Genomic DNA, 24,520 nt, shown 5'->3' on the forward strand with positions numbered 1-24,520 from the left:
ACTTTTGTACTCCCTTCCCCCTTTTGGTGGCATGATTAGAAAAATGAGTAAAATAGGGAGGGGTACGTTAGAAGGTCCTAAGTGCTAAGGGGCAAAATAAAGCAGAGAAGTGGGAGAAGGAGGAGGTGGCAATTTTAGACCCGGTGTCAGTCACGGAGGTGCTACTGAAGGAAAGACCCAGAGGAGGTGAAGAACCAGTTGAGCAACTGGGGAAGAGCATCCCAGGAGAACTGTGTCTTCATAGAAACAGAAGATAAACCAAGTAGAGCTAGAGGAGGGGCTCTAAGAGCGCCGAGCCCCTGAAGTGCATGAAGGGCCATGAAGGGACAGAGGCGGGGTGGTCTCCGTAGCCACTGCAAGTCCCCGTTTTCAGAGACTTCTTGAATTCTATACAGCTCTTCGACTTGTTAAAGCCATACCCTTTCTTCTCTTTCCTTGGCAAAAGCTGATCTGCTTTATCCTGATCAGGAAATAATTAGATTCAGTAAAAAGGTTTTCCTGCTTCCTTATAATTCACTGCAATCTTTGAAATAAGAGGTTGGATCTTCTCCTACCTAAAAGGCCCTTAAATGTTAAATAACTTGAATTGGATTGTAAGGGCTGTTTGTGTGCTGATGCCTCGCTGGGATAGTCATGCCTGAGAGAAAGAAACTTTTCTCCCCACTAAAACCCAACTTTATTATACTGATGGTTTTTAAACTACTATTTCTCTTAATCACAGATAACAACCTGGTTTTCCTTATGTTACATATGGCATCTGGCTGATGAGCAGGGTGGTGAGGCCGCCGAGCGAGGCAGAGCTGTGGGCCTGGGAAACGGAGGACGATGACATGGCAGAAGGCGACTTGGGGTATGGCCTCGGAAGAAGGCCCGGCGGTATTTACGAAGTGCAAGTTTCACGCCTATCGACATCAAGAAAAAGATCTGATGGCAAGAACTTCAGCCCACCCTCACTTCCAGGACAGGGGGAAGAAGGAAGTGGCGCCATTTTTCAGTATTCCAGGCATAAGGGCTTGCAAGATACATACCCTGCAGAGCCCAGAACTTCCCACTCCAGACAACAGAGTAGCAGTGGTAAGAATGCTTAGTGCCCTCTCCTGTCTCCTCCTCTCCTGTGAATTTCATCAGTGTTTTCACCCTTCCAACACCAGACAATAGGTCACTGTGGTGTGTGGGGATTCATCTTTATTCACCTTGTGGGATTGGTGCTAGTATAAAAGTAACCCATATTTCTATTTCCAAGTATTGTACAAATGGAGGAGTGTAGTAGTTATTTTGCATTAATACAGATATGTTAGTGATATCGGTGATTATCTACCTTGCTTTTGTGTGTGTGTGATTTAGTGGTATACATCATCCATTTTTTTTTTTTTTAATTCAAGTATTTATTGGGTACCTCTTAGGTGCCAGGGGTTGTTCGAGGCTCTGGGAACATTAGTGAACAAAATAGTCTCCATGTCATGCAGTTCACATTCTAGTAGAGGAAAGAAAAAATTATCTACCAGTCAACAGCTAGGTAACATCAGGCAGTAGTAGGTGCAGGGACAGTGAGTATTTGGAGGGGTTGGTGCATGCTCTTTCAGGCAAGGGTCGGGGTACCTATCTAAGGAGGGGGCTTTTGAGCACCAGAATGAAATGATGTCCAGGCCTGGTACTTATCTGGGGAAGGTATGTTCCAGGCAAAAGATGTATGCTTCCAGTTATTTTATGAATGTCATGAAATCCTCCCCCTAAAAATTAATCTTTTTTAAAAGTAATCTCTACACTCAGTGTGGGTAGTGCAACCCAGAGATCAAGAGTCGCATGTTCCACCGACTGAGGCAGCCAGGTGCCTCTCATAAAATTCGTCTTAATTTATCAGAACAAAAAATAAATTATGCCATATATTAAAGAAAGAATAAAATTCAGAATCACATTGTGATAGAATGTTACAACTCCAAAATTGTTGGGAACCCAGGGGTGACTCCATGCCTACCTGGTGGCATAGCTCTTGTCTGGCTGAATCTTCTATAATCCATGTGGTAAACCTTCCCCCACGCAAGTGGAACAAACACAAATTAGAACAACATGAGAATAATTTAAGAAACATGGTTTTTAGATTTACAAAAAACATGCTGCAGATGGGGATCTTATCCCCCATCTTTCAAAATCCTTCTTGAAATTAGGACAGGATTATTTATATATTTTTCTTTCAGTTCCTTATGCATAGAGGTTGGGTTCTGTTTTGCAAGCAAGATGCTGAAAACCGCACATATTGCTAAAATGCCTTTATAAGAACATGAGGAAACCACTGGGATATAAACAAAATGAAACAGTAAAAGTATGAGCTCCTGTCTTGTTGGGTTATGGACTTTTATCTCAAGTTAGCCTGATCCTACCTAAGGATATTGTACTGGTTTCTTGTCCGCTAATAGGTAATTTCCAAATTACCACAAATTTAATGCCTTAAGATAACACAAATTTATTATCTTACAGTTCTGCAGGTTAGAAATCCAAAACAGGTTTTACTGGGCTAAAATCCAGATGTCGGCAGGGCTGCGTTCCTTCTGGAGACTCTATTCCTGAGAAGAGTATCCGTTCCTGAGCCTTTTTCAACTTCTAGAGCCCACCTACATTCCTTGGCTTGTGGCCACCTTCCTCCATCTTCAAAGCCAGCAATGGCTGGTCAAGTCTTTCTCATGCTGTTTCACCCTGACACTGACTTTCCTGCCTCCCTCTTTCATTCATAAGGACCCTTTGTGAGTACAATGGGGTCACCTGGATAATCTAGGATAATCTCCTAGTCCTTAACTTAAACCAACAAAGTCCCTTTTGCCGTGTATTCACAGGTTCCGGGGATTAAGATGTGGTCATCTTTAGGGCCATTATTCTGCCTAGCACAAGTATTACTACAACAGAACTTGTCATTGCCAACCCAATGTCACTTGTCTCTCCTTGGAGCCTTGTGCCATTGGAATAAAAACAAGACTTAGTTTTTGCCTTGGATACTGTCATACTGAAAGTTCAGAACAGCAAAGAAGAAATTGTTTTGAGAAGTTTTTAATGTCCCTCAAAATACTCTTTCTAAAAAATCTTTTCTTCCTTTTACTTCTTCTTAGTCTTCTTGCTTGTAATTTACCACTTTCATGTTTTTCTATTGCCAGTGAGACCACACTGAAAATGAAGCTCCTGGGAAGCTCAGTTTAATGTCTCAATTGATCACAGTAAGGAGAGAGTAATTGAAGTTACAGGAGACTTCTAGTCATTCTCCTTGGAAAGAAATTAAATTCAGGTTATTTCTTAGATATTTCATATCACTATATTGATCAAACTTAAGCCAAACACCAGAGTTTATTTCACTCACCAACATTCATGTTTTTAAATACTGTTTTGTATGTAGTAATTAAACAATTCATTAACAAGTTTTATTAGAGAGTACCTTTTTAAGGAGTATTTTTATTCAAATGTATGTATCTTTTCATTTGTGCCATGTTTTAAGCTACCTATTTTTATCATTATGTGGTTTATTACAACTCTTTCCTCTTGACAAAAAATTGTATTTGATATTTTGTAAACAGATGTCCTGTATTCAACTAGTTAAAAAAAAGTATTTGTTTTGTTTTTTTCCTAATAGATTCTAATTCAGAATTGTCAAGTGTAGAATTAAAGCGACGTCTTCAGGATACTTTAGAGGTAAGTACTCCGGCTAATACAAAAATTCTCCTGTGAACAAAGCCCACTGATATTTTAAATACTGTCTTTCCAGATATGTTCAGTGAGCCACAGTGTAAAAGCTCATAACTTTCAACTGGTCTCCTCTGAAGAGACCTCTTACCTTCCTCATCTCTCAAGAAAGCTATTTACGTAAACAGACCCTCCAGCTTGCCTTTCACCCAAACCTTTCACAAGAGAGTTACAGACTTCCCTCCGCCTTCCCTGTGTGTGTGGCTTGAAATAAACTGACTTAATTTAACCTCTTTGAAGTCAGAAGACAGCAGGCTTTCCAGGTGCTCTGTGTCCAGCCTGCTGCTGGGAGTAGGAGTATGTGTGCAGGGGAACAGGAAGACCCACTGTGAACTTGTAACTCTTCTGGTGAAAGCTACTGAGCTACCATTTTGTTTTCTAGGGCTGCTGTAGCAAAGCACCACCAACAGGTGGCTTAAAACTACAGAGGTTTATTCTCTCAGTTCTGGAGGCTAGAAATCTGAAATCAAGATGTCAGTTGGCCATGTTCCCTCTGGAAGGTCGAGGAGAATCCTTCTTTGCCTCGTCCTAGCTTCTGGTGGTTGCCACTGACATTCTTGGCATTCCTTGGCTTACAGCCACATCACTGCAGTCTCTGCCTCTCTTGTCACATGGCCTTCTCCTCTTTGTGTCTGGGCGCAAACTTGCCTTGTCTCAGGACAGGAGTCATTGAGGCCTACCCTGATCCAGGATGACCTCATCTTAATCTGATTATATCTGCAAAGACCCTGTCTCCAAATAAGGTCACATTCTTAGTACCAGGAGTTAGGATTTGGACAAAACTTTCCTTGGTGGGAAAGACATAACTCAACTGATGATAGCCACTGTAGCTCTGTGGGTGAGCACGTGCTTATTATTGGTGCTGTAGAGATTATTTTCAGATTATTAGCTGTGTGGTCTGGAAGGGTAAAAGCAGAAGGTCTGGGTTTTTAGTTAAAATGGGTACCTGATGCTGAGAGTTTCAGTCTAAAGCCTGCCTAGGCCACTTAGGAAGCCTGGAGGAATTTCCAGCCTCTTTTGTAAGGTCAGAGTGCTTAGATTCAGAGTGCTTGCTGAGTGTCAGAGTGTTGAGCTTACATGTAAACTATCCAAATTGATCATGTTGAGGGTTGCATATCTTACAGATATGTAGACTAATTTTACTTCTCCCCTCAGGAGGTAGAAATTTTAAAAACTGAACTTGAGGCATCTCAGAGACAACTAGAAGGTAAAGAGGAAGCACTGAAAATTCTTCAAAGCATGGTAAGAAGTTATTTTTAAATTTTGGTCACTTAACATTCCAATCATAGGTAGTATGGTTTTATCTTTTAAAATAAAAGCATCAGTGCTTAATATAGGGTTTTTTTTTGAGGTGTAGATTTTTAAAACAGTTTTACTGAGGTAAAATTCATATGCCATGGATTTCACTTGTTTTCAGTGTACAGTTTATTTTTGCTAACCTTGGAGTTGCATAACCATCACCATGATCTAATTTTAGAATATTTTCAATATTCCCCAAAAGGAATCTCTAACCCATTAGCGGTCATTACCCATTCACATCCCCAACCCCAGACAACCACTAATCTCCTTATTGTCTTTTGGATTTGTCTTTTCTATTTCATGTAAATGGAATGATAAAATATGTGTCTGGATTCCTTTAATTAACATGTTTTTGAGGCTCATGCATGGTGTGGCATGTGTCAGTACTTTCTTCCTTTTTATTGCCTCTATTATATGGTTATGCCGTATTTTGGTTATCCATTCACCATTTGATGGGCACTTACGCTGTTTCCTCTTTTGGGCTCTTATGAATAACACTGCTTTATTTGTTCATGTGCCAGTCTTTGTGTGGAAAGTTCATTCATTCATTCTCATATTCATCAGGAGAGTCAAACCAAGATCTTTTGATGTGTGAACTATCAAATTCTCTCTAAAAGGTGGTCTCTATGGAAATTCTCTGGTTTTCTATCGTCTTAAAAATGTGAACCTTAGTATGCATATAGGAGTAATGAGAAACTTAATTTATACTGATAGGCTTCTTATTCTTCTTAGGCAGTTTTTGGCAAAGCCACAAGTCACACCCAAATGATGCTGCAAAAAACTATGGAACAAAAGAGATCCTTGGAGAAGGTATTTGCCACTTTCAGTGTAGACTTGTGCAGTCCACTACGCTGTCAAATAGAATTTCCTTTAAAAACCACCGTGCCGATGGGCATGTCCTTTGTGCATACCCTCTTAGTTGTGCTTCTGTTTTATACAGTCCCTTCCCTTTTGGAGCTTACAATCCAAAACATACTATTACACGGGCAAAGAATTAAGATTTCTTTTATTGCCTCGTTTTAAGCTAGTAGGAGGCTTGCCAAGTTGACACTTTCTATTTTTCTTCTTTTTCCTCTTTCCTTTCTCTTCTTGCCTGGCAGAGCCTGCCTCTTTCTTACCATCTCATCGTCACTAAACGGTAGCTAGGAATCACCTTGGAAGCTCCTGTTCCTGTGCCAGTTGTAGCCTCCCTCGATGGCAGTGTCCTGGGCTCAAACTCCCGGGCACGTGTTTTGCTTGTGGTCTGTATGGGTTGGGGGTGGGGCAATGAGAAATCTAGGCTCTGAGCAGCAAAATTTGAAGCTGTTTCTTGCAATAAGTAAGCTTTGGCAAAGCTTTTCTTGAGTGTTAAAAAGGCATGTTATGTGTGTTTACAAATGTCACAAGATTCTTTTTGAACAATAATTAGTTTCTCTTTAACCTATCCTTTTAAGTGATTAACGATTTATTTCAGCTACTCACACTGTCCTGAAGTGATCTGTAGTAATTTTCCATGAAAAGTGCTGTTTTCTTTCTACAGGAAATAAATGCCTTGCAGTGGGAAATAGAGTTTGATCAGAATAGATTTAAAAATATAGAGGAATCATGGACCCAAAAATATGACAGGTTTGTATATTCTTATTCTATAGTTTTTCTTTGGAAATCTTTAAAGTGTGTATTAGTTATCTATATTTTTATTATTATTTTTATATATTATTTTTAATATTTATTTATTTGAGTAATCTCTACTCCCAACATGGGGCTTGACCTCATGACCCCGAGATCAAGAGTCACAGGCTCTTCCAACTGAGCCAGCCAGGGACTCCATAAAGTGTATATAATTCAGATATAGCTTAGGTGTTCTTCTGTGGGCTGTGAATATTATGAAATTCTTACTGCTTATCCGCTTTCACCAGTTTCATATTTTATTTATTTATTTTTTAAGTAGACTTTATGTCCACAATGGGGTTTGAACTCACAACCCCAAGATCAGGAGTCACATGTACTACTGAGCCAGCCAGCCAGGCACCCCTATAAACTGTATTTTAAAAAGCAGTGTGGGCGCCTGTGTGGCTCAGTCAGTTAAACATCTGCCTTCGGACCAGGACATGATCCCGGGGTCCTGGGATAGAGCCCCACATCGGGCTCCCTGCTCGGCAGGGAGTCTGCTTCTCCCTCTCCCTCTGCTGCACCCCCTGCTTGTGCACTCTCCCCCCCCGTCAAATAAATAAATAAAATCTTTAAAAAAAAAAGTAAGTTGCTTATATATAAGGCCTCATTACTCTAAATATTTCACTCTGTGTTTATAAAAAGGGACTTTTATAACCACAGTAATATTATCAAAATTAAGACAATCTGATACTCTTTTATTTAGTTTTGCTAATTATTCTAGTACTAACACCCCTTTAGCAAAAGAGAGGAAAAAAATTCCTGTTTCTGGGAGCCAGTCCAGAATCACGCATTTTGTTTGCTTTTCCCATCTAAACCTTAGAACCCTTTAATCGGAAACACTTAGGAGGGAGGGAGGCTGAAGTGAGGGGCAGGGGGAGAAAACATCTGAAACAGTTATTCAGTGTTTGTTCTTGACATATTTAGAGGACAGGCCAGTTATGTAATGTCCCACATTGGAGACATCTGGTGCATCTGAACTTAATTTGGGCTATGCATTTGGACATATTACCACTGAAGCAGTGTTGTGTTCTTAGCGGATCACATCCGGAGGCCTGTGAAGTTGATCTGTCCCATTCCTAGCCTGTGAATCTTGACTACTTGGGTTAAGGTGGGTTGTGTGCCCTCACTCTCCACTATAAAGGCACTATTTTTTCCCCTTGTGATTAATAAGCATCTTGTGGGGGAGATGCTTTGAGATTATGTGATTTATCAGATTTTTACCCACTAGTTTTTACATCCACAGATTATTCTGTCTGAAGCAGTCATTACTGTGATGGCTGCCAAATGGTAATTTGCTAATTCTGTTACTTCCTCTGCATTTATTTGCTGGCATTTTACTGTAGTAAAGAGCTTTTTTTCTCTCCCATTTGTTTATCCCAAAATGGATTCATGAATTCTTACAGCATTCAACTGGTTAAAAGCCATTACTCTCGTAATTTCTTTTGTTGCTTAAAATTTTCCAATTTTGGGAGTGCCTCGTGGTGCAGTGGGTTAAACATCTGACTCTTTTTAGTTTTAGCTCAGGTCATAATCTCAGGGTTGTGAGACTGAGTCCTGCATCAGCCTCTGCACTCAGTGGGGAGTCTGCTTCAGATTCTCTCCCTCTGCTTCTGCCCTTCCCTCCTCCCCTGGGTATGCGTGTGCTTTTGCTCACTCTGTCTCTAAAAAAAATATATAAATCTTAAAAAAAAAAATTTCCAACTTTGGTCAGTGGGAGCCCCTTCACGCTGGCTCCTGTGGCTTTCTGACACCTCCCTATTATTGTTTGAGCACTTTGCTTTCTGGTATAAGATATTCTAGGCCGTTATATATAAAATATTAAGCATTTCTTCAGGGATCCCTGGTTCCTTTTAGTGGGGAATGGTGTTTAGAAATCAGGTTCTTGGGATGGCTGGGTGGCTCAGTTGTTAAGCGTCTGCCTTCGGCTCGGATCATGATCCCGGGGTCCTGGGATCGAGCCCCGCATCGGGCTCCCTGCTCAGTGGGGAGTCTACTTCTCTCTCTCCCACTCCCCCTGCTTGTGTTCCCTCTCTCGCTGTGTTTCTATCAAGTAAATAAATAAAAATAAAATCTTAAAAAAAAAAAGAAATCAAGGTCTTAGTGCTAAGTGTGCTCATTGCTACTGGAAGTCATTGCTAAAAGGTCTCAGAGGACAGAGCTGGAAATATACACCCACACTGACACATACCTAAACCTCTCTCTCTCTCTGTTCATACCCCTATCTCCAATTGCAGACCACCACCACAAGGTTAATTTTAGCCTTGCTCCTTTCCACATTTGTAACTTCCACAGTGAGAAACAACTTTCACCCAACGTTTACTTATTCATTCTGTCATACAATATGCAGAAAGTAGCTTTAGAATTGCTAATATACACCATTGCAGAATCAAACCTAGAGTTCAGTATCTGTTTATAGTTTTTTTTTTCCTAGCCTGAGGGGATCCAGTCAATACACCGTGTTCCAAACTTGTTTAGTTTCTTGGGGCACCTGGATGGCTAAGTTGGTTGAGTGTCTGACTCCTGATTTCAGCTCAGGTCATGATCTCAGGGTCGTGAGATTAAGCCCTGTGTCGGGCTCCATGCTCAATGAGGAGTCTGCTTGAGTTTCTGTCTCCCTCTCCCTCTGCCCCACCCCAACCCCTGTGCTTCCTTGCGCTCTTTCAAATAAATCTTTAAAAAAAAATACAACTTATTTTTTTCTCTTCAGTATGGTTATACTGTTCATTTAAGTTCATTTGTTTCTATCTGTATTCTTTCTTACGTTTTTTTCACCATCCTTGTTGATTTACTTATTCGTCTTTATTTTTGACTCTGTAAAACATTCCCATGCTTCCAAAAGTCAGAACTATTCTGAGAGGTATACTCAGAAATGTCATTTTCCCCCCATGCCTACCCCATTCCCAGCCTCCTGTCATCCTTCCTTTTCCTCACCATCTGTAGATAACCAGTCTATTTTTTTATTTATCCTTCCTGTGTTTCCTTTTGCACAAATGGGCATATATGTCTTTTCTCTTATTTCTCCTTCTTTCTTACACCAAAGAAGACTGTAGATAGTCTTTTAAACTGTTTTTTCTATTTAACAATATATTCTGGAAACCAATCCGTTGTGTGGATGTGCCATAGTGTACTCAACCATTCTCCTTGATAGGCACTTAGATTGTTTCCAGTATTTTGCAGTATAAACTAAGTATCTTTTTATGCAAGTTCTTGGAGGTGGCCTAAGCTTATAGGTGGTGGTGAAGATGATTAAAACTTTAGTAAAGAAAATGAATATTCAAAAGGATGCCTCAGAGATACTTCTGATTCTCTTTTTATTATTTTTATTTTTTAAAATCTTATTTGAGAGAGAGCATGATGAGCTGGGGCAAGAGGAGAAGAAGCAGGCTCCCCACTGAGCAGGGAGCCCGATGCAGGGCTCGATCCCAGGACTGAGAGATCATGACCTGAGCCGAAGGCAGATGCTCAACCAACTGAGCCACCCAGGTGCCCCATTTTTTTTTTTTTTTAAGATTTTACTTGTTTGAGAAAGAGTGTGCACAAGCAGGGAGAGGGGGCTAGAGGGAAAAGCAGACTTCCCACTAAGTGCAGAGCCCGAGTCGGGTCTCGGTCCCAGGATCCTGAGATCATGACCTGAAGCCAGATGCTTAACTGACTGAGCCACCCAGGCACCCCTGATTCTTTTTTTTTATTTTAATTAATTAAAGGGAGAGGGAGAAAGAGAATCTTAAGCAGGCTCCATGCCCAGCGTGGAGCCTGACATGGGGTTTGATCTCACAACACTGAGGATCATGACCTGAGCTGAAATCAAGGGTTGGACAGATGCTTAACCCACTGAGCCACCCAGGGACCCCTATTAATTTTTATTAAGTAGGCTCCACACCTAATATGGGGCTTGAACTCATGACCCTGAGATCAAGAGTCACATGCTCTACCCACTGAACCAGCCAGGCCCCCCGCCCACTTTTTATTATTTTATTATTTTTTAATTTGAGATACTTCTGATTCTTTCTCAGCTAAATATACAGACAAATTAAGAGTATGTTCAAAATCTTACCACACTTTTTTTTTTTTAAGATTTTTATTTATTTATTTGACAGAGGGAGAGACAGCAAGAAAGGGAACACAAGCAGGGGGAGAGGGAGAAGCAGGCTTCCCGCTGAGCAGGGAGCCCAATGTGGGGCTCGATCCCAGGACCTTGGGACCATGACCCGAGCCGAAGGCAGACGCTTAACCGTCTGAGCCACCCAGGCGCCCCATTACCACACTCTTAAATTATTTTTGTTTTATGACACATATATGTTCTAGACTGTTTTGAAGTAGGAAAAATTTTATTTGGGTTTTTGTGTTCTAATTATGGGATAAAAATATTCTCATTCAACCATGAAGTGTTAAGTTATTTGGAGGGTACTTTTTTCCAGGCTAAACTGTGAAAATGCAGTCCTCCAAGAAACTTTGAATGTAAAAACAGAAGAAATTAAAATGCTCAAGTCGGAAAATGCACGTAAGTGAAGAGTGGTATTTTGATTCTTTAAAAATATTATGTTACAAGATAATTTTTAAATAGAGTATCCTATGTTAAGAACATACATATTGATAGACAAAGTGCTATTATTTCAAAGTAATATGCTTTAAGGATAATAGAAGATATGCATCTTTTAGGGTTTTGGCAATTTAAAAAAATTTTTAGGTGAAATTCAATTAACAAAATTAACCAACCATTCAAAAGTAATTCATAACACCCACAATGTTTGCAACCATCTCATTCCAAAAGATTTTCATCACTCCAAAATAAAACCCTATATCCATTAAGTATTTCTCCCCATTCTCCCTTTATCCTTTAGTTTTTATACTCATTGTAAAACAAGATTGTAGAGCACCTGATGTTGAGGAACCTTAGTGGGTATATGTTTTATTGGAATACTAGTAGGAAAAGTATGTAGCTGTGTAATTATTCAACATTACTTTCTCTTAAAAATATCTTGTGACTTTATTGCTAAGATTAATATTCTTAATTTTTCAAGATGACTTATTAAAAACTTGAAATTTTTTACATATATGTGTATACATATATACCCTTTATCTAATGAGCCACCTTATGACAAAAGTTAATAAAAGAATAGTAAGGTGTTTTAAGAATATTAAGATGGCGTCAACTTTTTATAAAATTTTAAGAGATGTTGGTTCTTCCTTCTTAGCAGAAACTGTTTTAAAGTAGTGGCTTGAAGGGGACGAAGTTCTAAATCAGGTCATGGACCTGAGAGGGGCACTTTCTGTAGTTTAGTAAACGTACTGTGGCAGAGTCCTGGGGTGAGAACTGCACACAGAAAGTGGTGCTTCTCAACACCAGTGATTCGGCAGATGGGAGATTTGTTAGTTCAGGACAGAAGTTGCCCACAGCCACAACCCCTCCCCCTCTACCACCTCACCCTGCAACAAGAGAGGGAAAGTTACTATTTTCTGCTCAGTAGATAGCAGGACCCTTCTTGTTCTAAGTGTTTGGTTGAGAGCCTCTTGTGAAAACTCTTAACAGAAGTCCGATAAAGTTTGTATAGCTGGTACATTTGACGTTAACGTAGGAGATCTCATCATCTGGTTGTCTTACGATCCAACAAGTGCAAATAATTTGCATTTGTGTGTTCTCTTTGAAAATCCTGCAAATTTTCTTTGACCAAATGAAGACCAGACTTTGTTTGCAAAATTAAAATACTTCAACGTTAAAAATAGTCCTATTTAATCTAGTGTTATATATGTATTATCTCACTTGATACCTTTTTTCGGGATGGGGCCAGATGTAGTAGGTAATGTCTGTGTATATGCATTGCTTGTAAGAAATGAGTATATAATGTTGGTGTAACTCAGGTGAGGCCGGAGTTAAATTTCATAACACTCTCTTCTTTGGCCCTTCCTAGTTTTAAATCAACAGTATTTAGAGGCCCTCGCCATGCTTGATGTGAAATGGCAGACGGTGGCTCCGGAAAACGTGCACCATGATAAAAGTGGTTTTACAGAGGTTTCAAGTCTTGAGGTAGGTAAGCAGGTATGAAAATTGAACAAGGGGTGCCTGGGTGGCTCAGTCGTTAAATGTCTGCCATCGACTCAGGTCATGATCCCAGGGTTCTGGGATCGAGCTCTGCGTCGGGCTCCCTGCTCCGCGGGAAGCCTGCTTCTCCCTCTCCCACTCCCCCTGCTTGTGTTCCCTCTCTCGCTGTGTCTCTGTCAAATAAATAAAACCTTTAAAAAAGAAAATTGAACAAGAGGGAAATTTTCTACTTTCCTTTTCCCCATCACCTGCTCCATGTTCTAGAATAGCATTATACTTAGCAGTTTGAGAGTGAGGGTAAGGAGAGGCCCATCGGTTTCCCCAGGGCAGTTCTTCAGCCTTACTGGCACCATGACCGTCCATGCACTATATTCTTGGACACTAGAAGATGTGCTGGCCACCTCCTGCCCCTTTTATTTCTTTTTATAGTTTTAGCAGAAGCTGTGTTAGCTGTGTCTCACATTACATGATGACAGGTATTTTTTAGAAGTGGAAGGATGGTTATTCTCCTCACATACTAGAAGTCATTCATCATTTCTGACCATTTACCTCTCCCTGGTGGGAACCGGTAGGAGTAAATGCTGGGCAGCAGGACCAAGCTCAGTAACAAGAAATAACACACAGTGGGTGTTAATATTTACTTCATTAGGTCAAGTCGCTGCCAGGGATACAGAACTATAGAAAATTGGTGCCCACTTAAAGGTTTTAGAGAAGGAAAAGCAAGGTTGAATTCCTTTAAGGTTTTGTTCCAAGTAGTAACATTGTTTCTTCCTATGTAATTTCCACTTGGATCTTGAAGTCCTACTCTCAGCTTTTAGTTTTTTTCTTTCTTTCCAGGTTCTTTGAATGATGCTTGAATAGAAATGTGTATGTGTGTGTGTGCTCTTATGTTTGTGTGCAGCTAGGCAGTGTGGCACTTAGTAATGGGAGTAATGCTTTTGGATTTAAAGCTTGCTGTCCTCGGAGGCTGCCTTTGCCATGGCCCTAGAGGGAGTCCCTGCGATTGTGCCAAAATGGCGGCATCTGCTCGCAAAATGCTTCTTAAGCTCAAACAGGAGGTATTGTATTATCAAAACACACTAAAGCTTTTGTTTTGTTTCTCTAGTAATAAAGGAAAATACCTGCAATAATTAGCTTCATTTTAGTAGTCATTGGCTATGGAACTTATTTGTAGTTTTATGTGATAGAATTAACTCATAAATTTTATTTTTATTTACACGGTTCCAAAATACAAATAGTACCTGGCACAATATGGTGGCAACATGACGTTGTTTGCGTAAGCTTGTAGTTAACATTGCCTAAATTTTTCTTTTCTCTATAAATGGCCCTAAAAATTACTATATCAGCACACTCATGCTTAAAATCACTAGGATCCACAACTCTGATAAATGGGGAGATAAACATGAAGCTTATTAGAAAAGCAGCAAGGTACAGTGGAAAGAACCTTTGTACCAGCCAGACGTAAGTTTAAGTCTCAGCTCTAGTATTTTCTAGCTGCATGGGTTTGGATACACATTAGAGAGTAATAACCAGTTATTGAGCTGTTGCGATGATACAGAGGAAGCAGACATTTAATGTTTAGCACAGTGCCATGCAGATGCCTGGCATTTAATCAAACAACGTTTGCCATTATCATTAGTTTTTAAAAAACAAATACAGAACATGGACTATAATTTTAAAAAAATATTTTACCTTTATTGAAGAATGGAACTTTAAATCTTCAGATATAGGAAAAATAACATAAATGTTGGCAATTCATTAAGAAAAGCAAAGATTACACAGATCAGAGTCAGGGTCAGCTATGCGGATATGTAAAAAGTGATACTCATAATTATTTTCAGTGATACTGTCTGGAATGGCCCAAGGCAGAATTGAAATGCAGCCTTTGGCATCCTCCTTTCTTACTGTTTGGGCAGGACACACACAGGGCCTGTCTAGGGTAATGTGGTGAGGTCCAAGAAACAGATTAACAAGGAATGGTCAGGCACCACGCGGGAAACTTCTGGTAATTTAGTTCAGAGTGGGCAGCTACTATAGAGGGTAATTAGCAAGTACTAATTAGTTTAAGCAGATGGACTAGATCAGACACTAGAACCATGCTTAAGGCAGGGAGACTACATTTGCTAATCTGATTCAGTATTCAGGCAAGAATTGTTATGTTTTGCTTCTGACACCTCTCAAACTTTCTTTCAAAACTAGTTGGGACTTTTGCAGAAGAGTAAAGAAGAAGCTTACATAATGGCAGATGCATTCAGAATTGCATTTGAGCAACAATTAATGAGGAAAAATGACCAGGCACTAAGATTGACACAAATGGATAAAATGTATAAAAAAGCAACAAAATGGAAAAATTGGAAGCACCTTAAGGAGGATGGTAAATACGAATTATAATGGCAATAATCAGGTGTACTTTTAGTTGTTTTTGGTAATAAAGTTGATTAAGCAACAGTTAATGTAATGGAGAATATAACTGAAATATCAAAGACAGTTGTGATTTATTACAGAATTTAGTAACTATGGTTAAGAATGGGGTCACTGGATGTTACATATGCAGATAAGGTAATAGGATCATCAAAACCTTAAAATAACAGAATCTCTTTTTTACTATTCATCTCATTTAAACAAGACTACGTTTCGTGGGAAAACTTTGCAAAAGTGCCAGATGATTAAAGGGAAACTGCCTAGGAAGTAATAATGAAAATAGTGAAACCCAACATTAAATGTATCTAATTAAACTTTGTTGAAATATGTTGAGATATTGAGGGGTAGAGGAAAAATTTTAAGTTGGAAATATTAATACTCATGGGGCGCCTGGGTGGCTTAGTTGGTTAAGTGACTGCTTTCAGCTCAGGTCATGATCCCAGGATCGAGTCCTGCATCGGGCTCCCTGCTCAGCAGGGAGTCTGCTTTTCCCTCTGACCCCTCTCGTGCACTTTTTCTCTCAAATAAATAAAGAAAATCTTAAAAAAAAAAAGGAAATATTAATACTCATATAAAAATGAAACAGAAGTTAAGGTTTAGGTTTTGATTCACAAACCTATCAAAGTTCATGGCCGTGGCTATTTTTTTAGTACTGTTGTACTAGTGGAAAACAAATATATAAAAATGTCATCAAAGAATAAAATTACAGTTGAAGTAGATTATCCAATATAATCAAAGTACCTGTTATTTTTTAGAAATGTTAGTTTCTCTAAAAGGTCAGTATCAATTTTTATTTATTAGTATTATTCAGTGCAACTCCTAGTGCTTCAATTTAAAATTCCAATTAGAAACCTTTTCTTAGTCAAGAAAGATTACAGTGAAGGGGCGCCTGGGTGGCTCAGTTGGTTAAGCGACTGCCTTCGGCTCAGGTCATGATCCTGGAGTCCCGGGATCGAGTCCCACATCGGGCTCCCTGCTCAGCAGGGAGTCTGCTTTGCCTTCTGACCCTCCCCCCTCTCATGTGCTCTCTCTCTCTCATTCTCTCTCTCTCAAATAAATAAATAAAATCTTTAAAAAAAAAAAAAAGATTACAGTGAAGTTTATAAGTTTAAATGTTTTAATATTAAAATTCTGAGATGACTATATTTCTAAATATTTTTTAGTATACCAAAATCCATAATCCTAATTCCAGTATCTCTCATTCTCAGATGAATTTGGGTTAATAAGAATCTTATATTAAAAATTAAACTTTTAATAATAGATACCTATTTTGTTTTAAATATATTTTTTCAATAGTACATATTCCTAATAGCATACAGGTTACGTGTTGTGAAATTTTAGCTTCATTAACTAAACTTTACCTGTCCCTTTGCTGAAATGGTAAAAAGTGCTAAGCTTACAGGGATAATAAAAATAGAAGCAGTAAACAAGAAGTATGAAAGTAGACAGAACCAGATTATAAGAGTTACATATTTAGACTTTTCATCTGGGAGAAGTCAGGGCAACACAGGCAAACGTATTTCTCAACATTCATTCTTAAAGAGGCATTCCACACTGTCCTGAAATTAATTTTTAAAAAGTTTTCGGACATGAGATTTATAAAAGAAATCACTGAGCTGGCTAATATAATGTCAAAGTCCTTAACTATCATTTATGATAAATACAAATCAGTATTTATATGGCTATTACTTATAATAATCCCTTGGTAAAAGCTGAAGGTATAACCTTAATGTCCAGCTCAAGGTAGGTGATTCTGCCAAGGAAATAAGCACAGTCCATATACTTAGGCTTTTAGGAATTGATGGAAAATCTTTATAGAGTATCTATCAAGGACAACAAATGTGTAGGTGATCTTCAGGCACCTCTTCTAAATTAGTCCCCTGATAGGAGCTGGACTGCTCAGTTTTCAAAGATACTGTCTTTGAGGATAGCCTTGGTGTTCTGTGACATAAACTAAAGGCAAATCCCTTTGGAAATCTGATCTTAACTGCTTGTTTTGACGGAAGGTAAGGAAAAAAGTTAGGGGAGAAAGAAAAGGGAAAGTCCTGGTTAATCTTAGGAAAGCAGCCAGATTCTTTCACCTGGCATAGTAGACCCAAGTGTGCATGGAAGTAGGCCACAAGGGTAGTGGTAGGTAGAAAAGGCTGGGTTTTTCCTAAGAGGTAGATTCATATACATTCAGCACTTGAGTATGTATTCATTTTTTTTTTAAAGATTTTATTTATTTATTCATGAGAGAGAGAGAGAAGCAGAGGGAGAAGTAGGCTCCCAAGGACCAGGGAGCCCAATGCGGGACTCGATCCCAGACTCCAGGATCATGACCTGAGCCGAAGGCAGACGCCCAAACCATCTGAGCCACCCAGGTGCATATTCCAGAACTTCTGCCTTTCTTAGCTAATAAGGAACCTCAAGAACTTTTCCATAAAAAATATGATTTGGTAGGAATAGCTCCTGATCTGTTTTCCATTAAGACCTGAAGAGACTGGTGGAAGCAGTAAAATAACTGATTCCTCTCGGAAAGGCCTTTACAAGTCCATACAAGTGTCAGTAGCTCTTTGTCAGTTTTTCAGTGACGAGACTGATTTTATTCATGTATTTCAATAATCTAAAGAGGTACAGGATGACTGTCACAGGTCATTTTCTTTTATGTGGTTAACACGTTAAGAAGACATCAACTTTTGTCATTGATATGCAACTTAGACGAGTTCTGAGAGATAGGTTATAAGCATATTTCTTTTTTTTTAGACTGCAAATAGACATCCATCCACTCATCACAGCTGATGAGCACATCATCTTGTCTGGCCTTTCTCCTTTTGCCACAGTTGCTGGAGGAAGAAGTCATGAGTGAGCTTGTCACTGCAGTTTATGAGGATTGAGTATAAAGGGAAATGTCTCTTATCTGTTCTCAGTTTTCCATTAGACCGTTTACAGAGCATTCCGAAGGCATTCTTGATGTTCTCTTTGTATAAATCCACAATTTTTATACCTTCTGCTATAAAACTGCATTCTTTCTCTGAAGAACATCCTCAGTGTACACATTTCAGGATGTGGACTCTTAAACATTATGTCCATACCTGGGCTAGTTTTCACAACTGTGCTATGTTATTTTTTAATTGTGATAAAATATATACATAAAATTTACCATTTTAACCATTTTTAAATATTATATTCACATTGTTTTGTAACCATCACATCCATTCATCTCTACAACTTTTTCTTTTCATCTTCCCAAACGGAAACTTTACCCATTAAACACTAACTGCCCAATCCCTTCTCCCAGCATCCCCCCTGCTCTATTATTTAATGGCACAGCAATCCTGAGGCATAGGTACTATTATTATTGTAGAGGTGAGGAAACAAAGCTCAGAGACCTTGTCCAAGGTCATTTAGTAAGTGGTTAAATGAGGATTCAAGTCCAGGTCTTTCTGCTCTAAAACAATTTACATGGTTCAGAGGCCAGGTTTTGTTGGGTGTGCACAGTGTTCTCAAATAACAGGGGTGGGTAAGTGGCTGACATTCAACATTGGGAGATTTCACATACAAAACTGGATTGCTGCCTCCTTTGGAAAGCTGCTGATAATATGGGCTGCATGCTGTCCCTAGGAGCAGCTGTACGATGAGATACAGCGGCAGGCAGGGCATTGCTCTGGGTCTTACACTGTGGCCCTCTCAACCTCCGTTTGCCATCCTGGCTCTAAAGTTTGTGTTCTGGGGTGCCTGGGTGGCTCAGTTGGTTGAGCAACTGCCTTTGGCTCAGGTCATGATCCTGGAGTCCTGGGATGGAGCCCCCACATCGGGCTCCCGGCTCAGCGGGGAGCCTGCTTCTCCCTCTGACCCTCTCCCCTCTCACGCTGTTTCTCTCTCGCTCGCTCTCAAATAAATAAATAAATAAAATCTTAAAAAAAATAAAGTCTGTGTTCTCCTCCCAGTACACACTATGATGCCTGACTCACTAGAGGTATCCTGAAGAGAACCACCTCCTGGCTGATTTACAAATGAATTATCCCTGGTTCATACTTACCTCTATTCCTGGAACTACATTAGTGAGTGTGTTTTTATGTCTCAGTTGGATTTGCATGTTGAATTTTAGGATTACCTTCACAAGGAAGTAAGAAAACCTTAAGGCAGAAACTGCTGGGGATGCTCCCATCAGAAAACAGTTCTAAGAAGCCCGAAGACCAGAATAACCCTCAGGAGGTCTTTAAGATGCTAACAGAGTTGGTTAGTATCTTTGCTTTCCTTTTGTTAGAGGTTGTGGTTAAGTTAATCTTTCTGCTTCCTATTAATTCAACTTTTTTTTTTAAATTTAATTCTTTAGCAGTCTATACTTGCCTTTTATGCCCTTTTCCCAGCTGAGGTACCATCCTCCAGTTTTGATCTTCATCTCCTTAAATTCCCTGCATGCTCTTCCCACTTCTCCCATCCATGTTCTTCCTGTACAAGTTTAAAGCTTCACTTCTGAAAAGAGGGGGCTCCCCTGTAATTAACTGCAGATACCTCTGTCATCTGCACGTATGCATACAATCCATGCCATTCAGGAATTTTTAAGTTGTACAAGGCAACTTTCTCACACAGTATATCCTTTAATCATCACTACAACCCTGAAAATCAGTCCTATTATCCCCATTTCATATATGACTAAACTAAAAGACCCATGCTATATGAACATACCTATCTATAGAAGTGTTCAAGTTATTCTCATATAAATATATAAAAACAATTTCACAAATAACTTCAACATTCTCCTGCAGAGTTAAGTACATGTTAATATTATATACACATATACACACACACACCCCATGTATATGTTTTTCCCCTCTTTCTTCAGATGATCTATAAAAATTTCAGCAGAAGGAATGCTGCTTTCTGTTCTTCCTTTAAAAAAAAAAAAAGCCTCAGTAATGTGTACCGTATTATTTGGAATCAGTAAACAATTATTTACCTTGACTGACTTGACAGACTGAAGACAGAACATTTTGAGAAAACTTCTGACTATAGCTCTATATTCTGCGATTTATTGACTGGCATAATCTTTTTTTAAAAAAGATTTATGTATTTTAGAGAGCACGTACAGGTTGGGGGAGGGGCAGAGGGAGAGAGAATCTCTAGCAGACTCCCCAATGAGCGGGATGAGCACTGAACGTGGAGCTCGGCCTGATCTCATGACCCTGAGATCATGACCCAAGCTGAAACCAAGACTCAGATGCTTAAATGACTGAGCCACCCAGATACCCATAACTGATATAATTTTAATTTTTGTATATGCAGTTGAATGATAAAGAAGAAGCTCTGGCTCATCAAAGAAAAGTTAGTTACATGCTTGCTCGGGCACTGGAAGAGAAAGACACCACCTCAAATGAAAATAAAGAAAAAAGTCCCGTGAAAGACAATTTTCCATTAAAAAACCTCTGGGGGAAATCTTCAGAATTCCCTGAACTGCATGATCCTGTATATTCAAGTGTTCAAATTTTAAATTCTCCAGGCTGCATCTGTTCAATCCAACACCTTCACAGAGATCAAAACTGCACAAGAACTCTCAAAAGATCCTGTTCTTTGCCATCAGATATCATGTTTTGAAAATAAACCAGTTGAAATCAGAACCAAGACCTGTTTCTATCAAGAGACTTTAAAAAAGGACTTAAATGTTGCTACATCATCAGAAGTTGTATATTTTCTGGGTCTTTCTAAGTTTTAGAAAGCAGCTTAAGTACTCAAACATTTTTTCTACAAGAAATTTATTAGTATTATGTTGACATACTTTATAAATTACATTACTATACCTTATGAAATTTTCAGTGTTTGCCAACATCTTAAAAACAACAAAAAATTGATTTTTGAGAAAAACAGTTATTTAACTACTTAGATTGACTAAAGGGATCTTTGACTGGCTTAAGTAACAATATAAATTAATGCTCTAAGAAGTAACAATGCCTAGGAGTGACTGAATGTTACTTTTTAGATTACATATAGTTTTATTGTACTTTTCAGGATTTTTCATTTGCCACAGAAAGTTTAATAATTTCCTTAACTTCAATTAAAAAGTTATTTTGGCAGAAGTGTATTCAAAATATTGTTACCTTTATAGCTTCTTTGTTGGTGTGGTGACACTTTGTAGCCAGACCTACACATAATTCTAGCACTCACACCATTCTGATTTAACTTCTTGGTTTTGATGCTGAATTTTAAGCCATTTAATTTTTTCTTTCTTTCTATAAATGTTACATAATAAAGATATTTAATACCTTCTTGGAATGTTGCTATATTAACATCACAGTTATATCAAAGGAACTGTATTACATTATCAGAAATTTTAATAAAACTTTTTATCTAGTTATGATGTCTAGTAAAAAAGATACATACATGGCTTAGCTACGTTAAATACTACTTAAATAGATGAGGTAACAACAGGGTAAAATGAGGTAACAAAGTATAAACTATTGTGTTAAAGCAACACCATTTAGTTGGAATTAATAAAAATAAAAGATGAAAACTTGGCAAATAAATTTTGCAAAAAGGAGTAATGATGAGGAACTACTGTTACTAGATATTAAAAATGCATTGTCCTGACAGTAGTATAAAGCTACATTATTTAAAACAATGTGGTACCAGTAAGTCAATGGAACAGGATAAAGACCACACACAGATTTAATACATGTAATGATTTAATACGTGTAATGATTTAATATGAAATGTAAGAAAAGGAAAGATTTGGTAATGTTCAACAATAACAAACCTGGAAGGGTAAAAAAAAGAAAAAATCAAAGGTTCTTTTTTAATGTGTGTGTGTATAATACATGTGTATATATATAAAATGCAAATTCATAAAAATTGATAAAATTTGGAACACTAACTGAAAAAGAATCTACACTTGATCTTAGCCAAAAGGCCGAGAAGCGATAACTGAAAAAGAATCTAAATCAACAGTTCACAAGAGGGATTATATATGGTTAGCAAATGTGAGGAACTATTCAACCACAGTAGAAATTTTAAAAATGTAAATTAGAATGAGATACCAAATTAGCAAAGACCACAAAGATTATGTGAGTACTAGAAATGATGAGGTGAAACAGATCCTTTCATACAGTGTTGATGGGACTGTGTATATCTGAGATCCTGCATTCAATCTTGGAGGATATACTAAGAAGTGAAACTGCTAGATCATATGAAAATGCTCTTTAAAAATTTTTAAGGAAAGGCCACAGTTTTCCACAGCAGCGACACCATTTTACATTCCAACCAGTAATGCACAAGGGTCCCAATTTCTCCACATCCTCATCAACACTTATTTTCTGGGATTTTTTTTTTTTGGATAGTGAAGATCCTAACTGGTATGAAGTTATATCTCATTGTGGTTTTGACTTGCATTTCCCTAATGATTAGTGATGTTGAGCATCTTTTCATGGGCTTATTGGCCATTTCTACATCATCTTTGGTGAAATGTCTATTCAAGTCCTTTGCCCATTTTTTAATATAATTTTTTTATTGTTGAGCTATATTGTCAGATACATGATTTGCATCTTTTCACTCTGCTTATCCACTCCTTTGATACAAGTTTTAAATCTTGATGCAGTCTATTTTGTCTTTTTAAAGAAAGAGTTTTCTCTCTTGGTAGCAAAGAAACCAAATAGATCCTAAGCATACTTGTTGGCTTATAGATGGAGAATACCATGTGACAAGGCATGTGGACTGCCTTAAGAAGCTAGGAAAGGCCTCTGGCTGACAGCTACCAGGACAGGAAGCACGTGCATTAAAATACATGAAATGAATAAGTTTGGAAGCCCATTCTTCCCAAGAAACTCAGATCAACTGACATCTTGATTTTGACCTATGCAAAAAACACAGTTGGGCAAGGTCAGACATGTGGTTTACAGAACTGTGAGCTAGAAAATTTGTGTTACTTTAAGTTGCTATATTTATGGTAATTTTTATAGAGCACAAGAAAAATAACAGTCTAACCATGAATATGTAGTGTTATATACATAATATATATTTTATATATTAAATGGATATTAAACTAGATTTATATGTATTAACACGGAAGGAATTAAAGTTTTGAGTAAAAAAAATTGAGATGTACAGCCTATCACTCATAAAATTTTGAGACCCAAAACAATAGTGTATTATTACATGTATTTTTATAAAATAGCAGTATAAAATCATGGAAGGACACACTCATTTCCTGAGAGTCACTCCTTTCAGGAAGGTGAAAAGGAAAAGAATGGATGACATATTAAAGGGACCTCAATTTCATTTGTAATTTTTTCTTCTTTTTTTCCTATTTAGTATATTAACATATGTTAACTCCAGGTAGGAGGTATATGCTACATTTCTACTACTGCTTCAATTTTTGAATACTACCCCTGCTACGTGGGCCAGATCACCAAAGTAACTGATGATTATTTTTATTAAGGTTTCCTTAATGCATTTTCAATTCTACATTTCAGAGAATTGAACTTAATCTTACTTTTGTACTCTCATCAAAAAAATCAGAATTAAGTTTGTTTTAAAATACATTTAATAAAAATAATCCAGTTTTACATATTTTACATGTGTGGAATATTTACAAATTCCTTCTACATCATTTACTACTTCTCCATTATTTGCCTTGACTATTTCCTTCAGTAGTAAAATACTGTCCAGTGATCTCTGTAACTAAAAAATTAGCTTCTTGGGTAATCCTCCTAGGTGAAAAAAAAATGAGGTTGTTCACATTTAATCTTACAGCAATTCTAACCAGTCACTACATTCCAACTACATTCATTTTACTTGCTTTGATTTGCTAATAAGACTTATTTAACATTAAGCATACAGTATACCAATAAAAATTTATGAAGAAAATAAGGTACATATTGGTAAGTTCTTGCAACTCTGAGGTATACTCAAAAGTGCCCATAGCCTTTTAAAAAGCTTGATTTAATTATTTTCAATGAAAACAAATATGCTAAAATATAACATTCTCTACCACACTTAATGAAACAGCTCACAATCTACATTTCTTAGCTGCCCCTCGGTCACGAGCTATATATTACCTACTTGGAGTTTTCTGAATTCATTTCATATCTTATGAAAATGAAAGTTTTACCTTGTTCCAAGGCCTGTGTTCTCTTCCGTTTTGTTGCTACAGCTGGATTTGACTGCTCCTTTAGAGTTTCCAATGGACAGTTTGGTCTTGGCAGCTGACATCCAGGTGTTGGCCCTGGCCGATTACTGAAATATTTAGTTTTCAATGCCTTGAAAAAGGAGAGATACCAAGGAAAGTAGGGTTTTAAGTGAATATCTCAACTGTGTTTAAGAAAATCTAACCTCCAGGGGTGCCTGGGTGGTTCAGTCGTTAAGCATCTCCCTTCGGCTCGGGTCATGATCCCAGGGTCCTGGGATGGAGCCCCA

At 38.2% G+C, this 24,520-nt stretch overlaps 2 protein-coding genes and 1 pseudogene across 13 annotated transcripts in view; 1 reads left to right on the forward strand and 2 right to left on the reverse strand.

Annotated features, from left to right (window-relative positions):
- The first annotated feature begins 764 nt into the window (after positions 1-764).
- On the forward strand, positions 765-22,852 carry CCDC125 (coiled-coil domain containing 125). Of its 2 annotated transcripts, XM_025892809.2 has the most exons (11): positions 765-1,074; positions 3,614-3,672; positions 4,879-4,965; positions 5,755-5,832; positions 6,542-6,627; positions 11,091-11,173; positions 12,582-12,697; positions 13,663-13,770; positions 14,912-15,086; positions 19,224-19,354; positions 20,402-22,852. In XM_025892809.2, exons 1-11 carry the CDS (start codon positions 765-767, stop codon positions 20,708-20,710), a joined length of 1,542 nt encoding a protein of 513 aa, XP_025748594.1. In that variant the 3' UTR covers positions 20,711-22,852. The 2 variants fall into 2 exon arrangements, with proteins under 2 accessions (XP_025748594.1, XP_073761484.1); XM_073905383.1 differs by lacking the exon at positions 13,663-13,770.
- CDK7 (cyclin dependent kinase 7) overlaps positions 777-24,520 on the reverse strand; it is a 46,317-nt gene continuing 22,573 nt past the window's right edge. For 6 of the 11 annotated variants that reach the window (XM_073905387.1, XM_025892810.2, XM_025892818.2 and 3 more), the window contains 2 exons: positions 24,216-24,363; positions 23,631-23,814 (listed from right to left, as the gene is read on the reverse strand). In XM_073905387.1, the coding sequence (XP_073761488.1) occupies positions 23,786-23,814; positions 24,216-24,363 (177 nt within the window). In that variant the 3' untranslated portion in view covers positions 23,631-23,785. The other 5 variants (XM_073905385.1, XM_025892813.2, XM_025892815.2 and 2 more) reach the window with 5 other exon arrangements.
- LOC112839844 (U2 spliceosomal RNA) lies at positions 21,940-22,031 on the reverse strand (annotated as a pseudogene).

Source organism: Callorhinus ursinus, unplaced genomic scaffold (genome assembly GCF_003265705.2).
Source record: "Callorhinus ursinus isolate GAN/ISIS: 27379988/994484 unplaced genomic scaffold, GSC_fseal_2.0 scaffold23, whole genome shotgun sequence".
Taxonomy (NCBI): Eukaryota; Metazoa; Chordata; class Mammalia; order Carnivora; family Otariidae; genus Callorhinus; species Callorhinus ursinus.

What these genes read in the sequence shown, in the direction of transcription:
- CCDC125 (XM_025892809.2), top strand. Translation starts at nt 765, where the DNA reads ATGAGCAGGGTGGTGAGGCCGCCGAGCGAGGCAGAGCTGTGGGCCTGG. An exon ending in GTCTTCAGGATACTTTAGAG is followed by an intron (nt 3,673 to 4,878) that starts GTAAGTACTCCG and finishes TTCTCCCCTCAG; the next exon opens with GAGGTAGAAATTTTAAAAAC. An exon ending in TTAAGATGCTAACAGAGTTG is followed by an intron (nt 19,355 to 20,401) that starts GTTAGTATCTTT and finishes TTGTATATGCAG; the next exon opens with TTGAATGATAAAGAAGAAGC.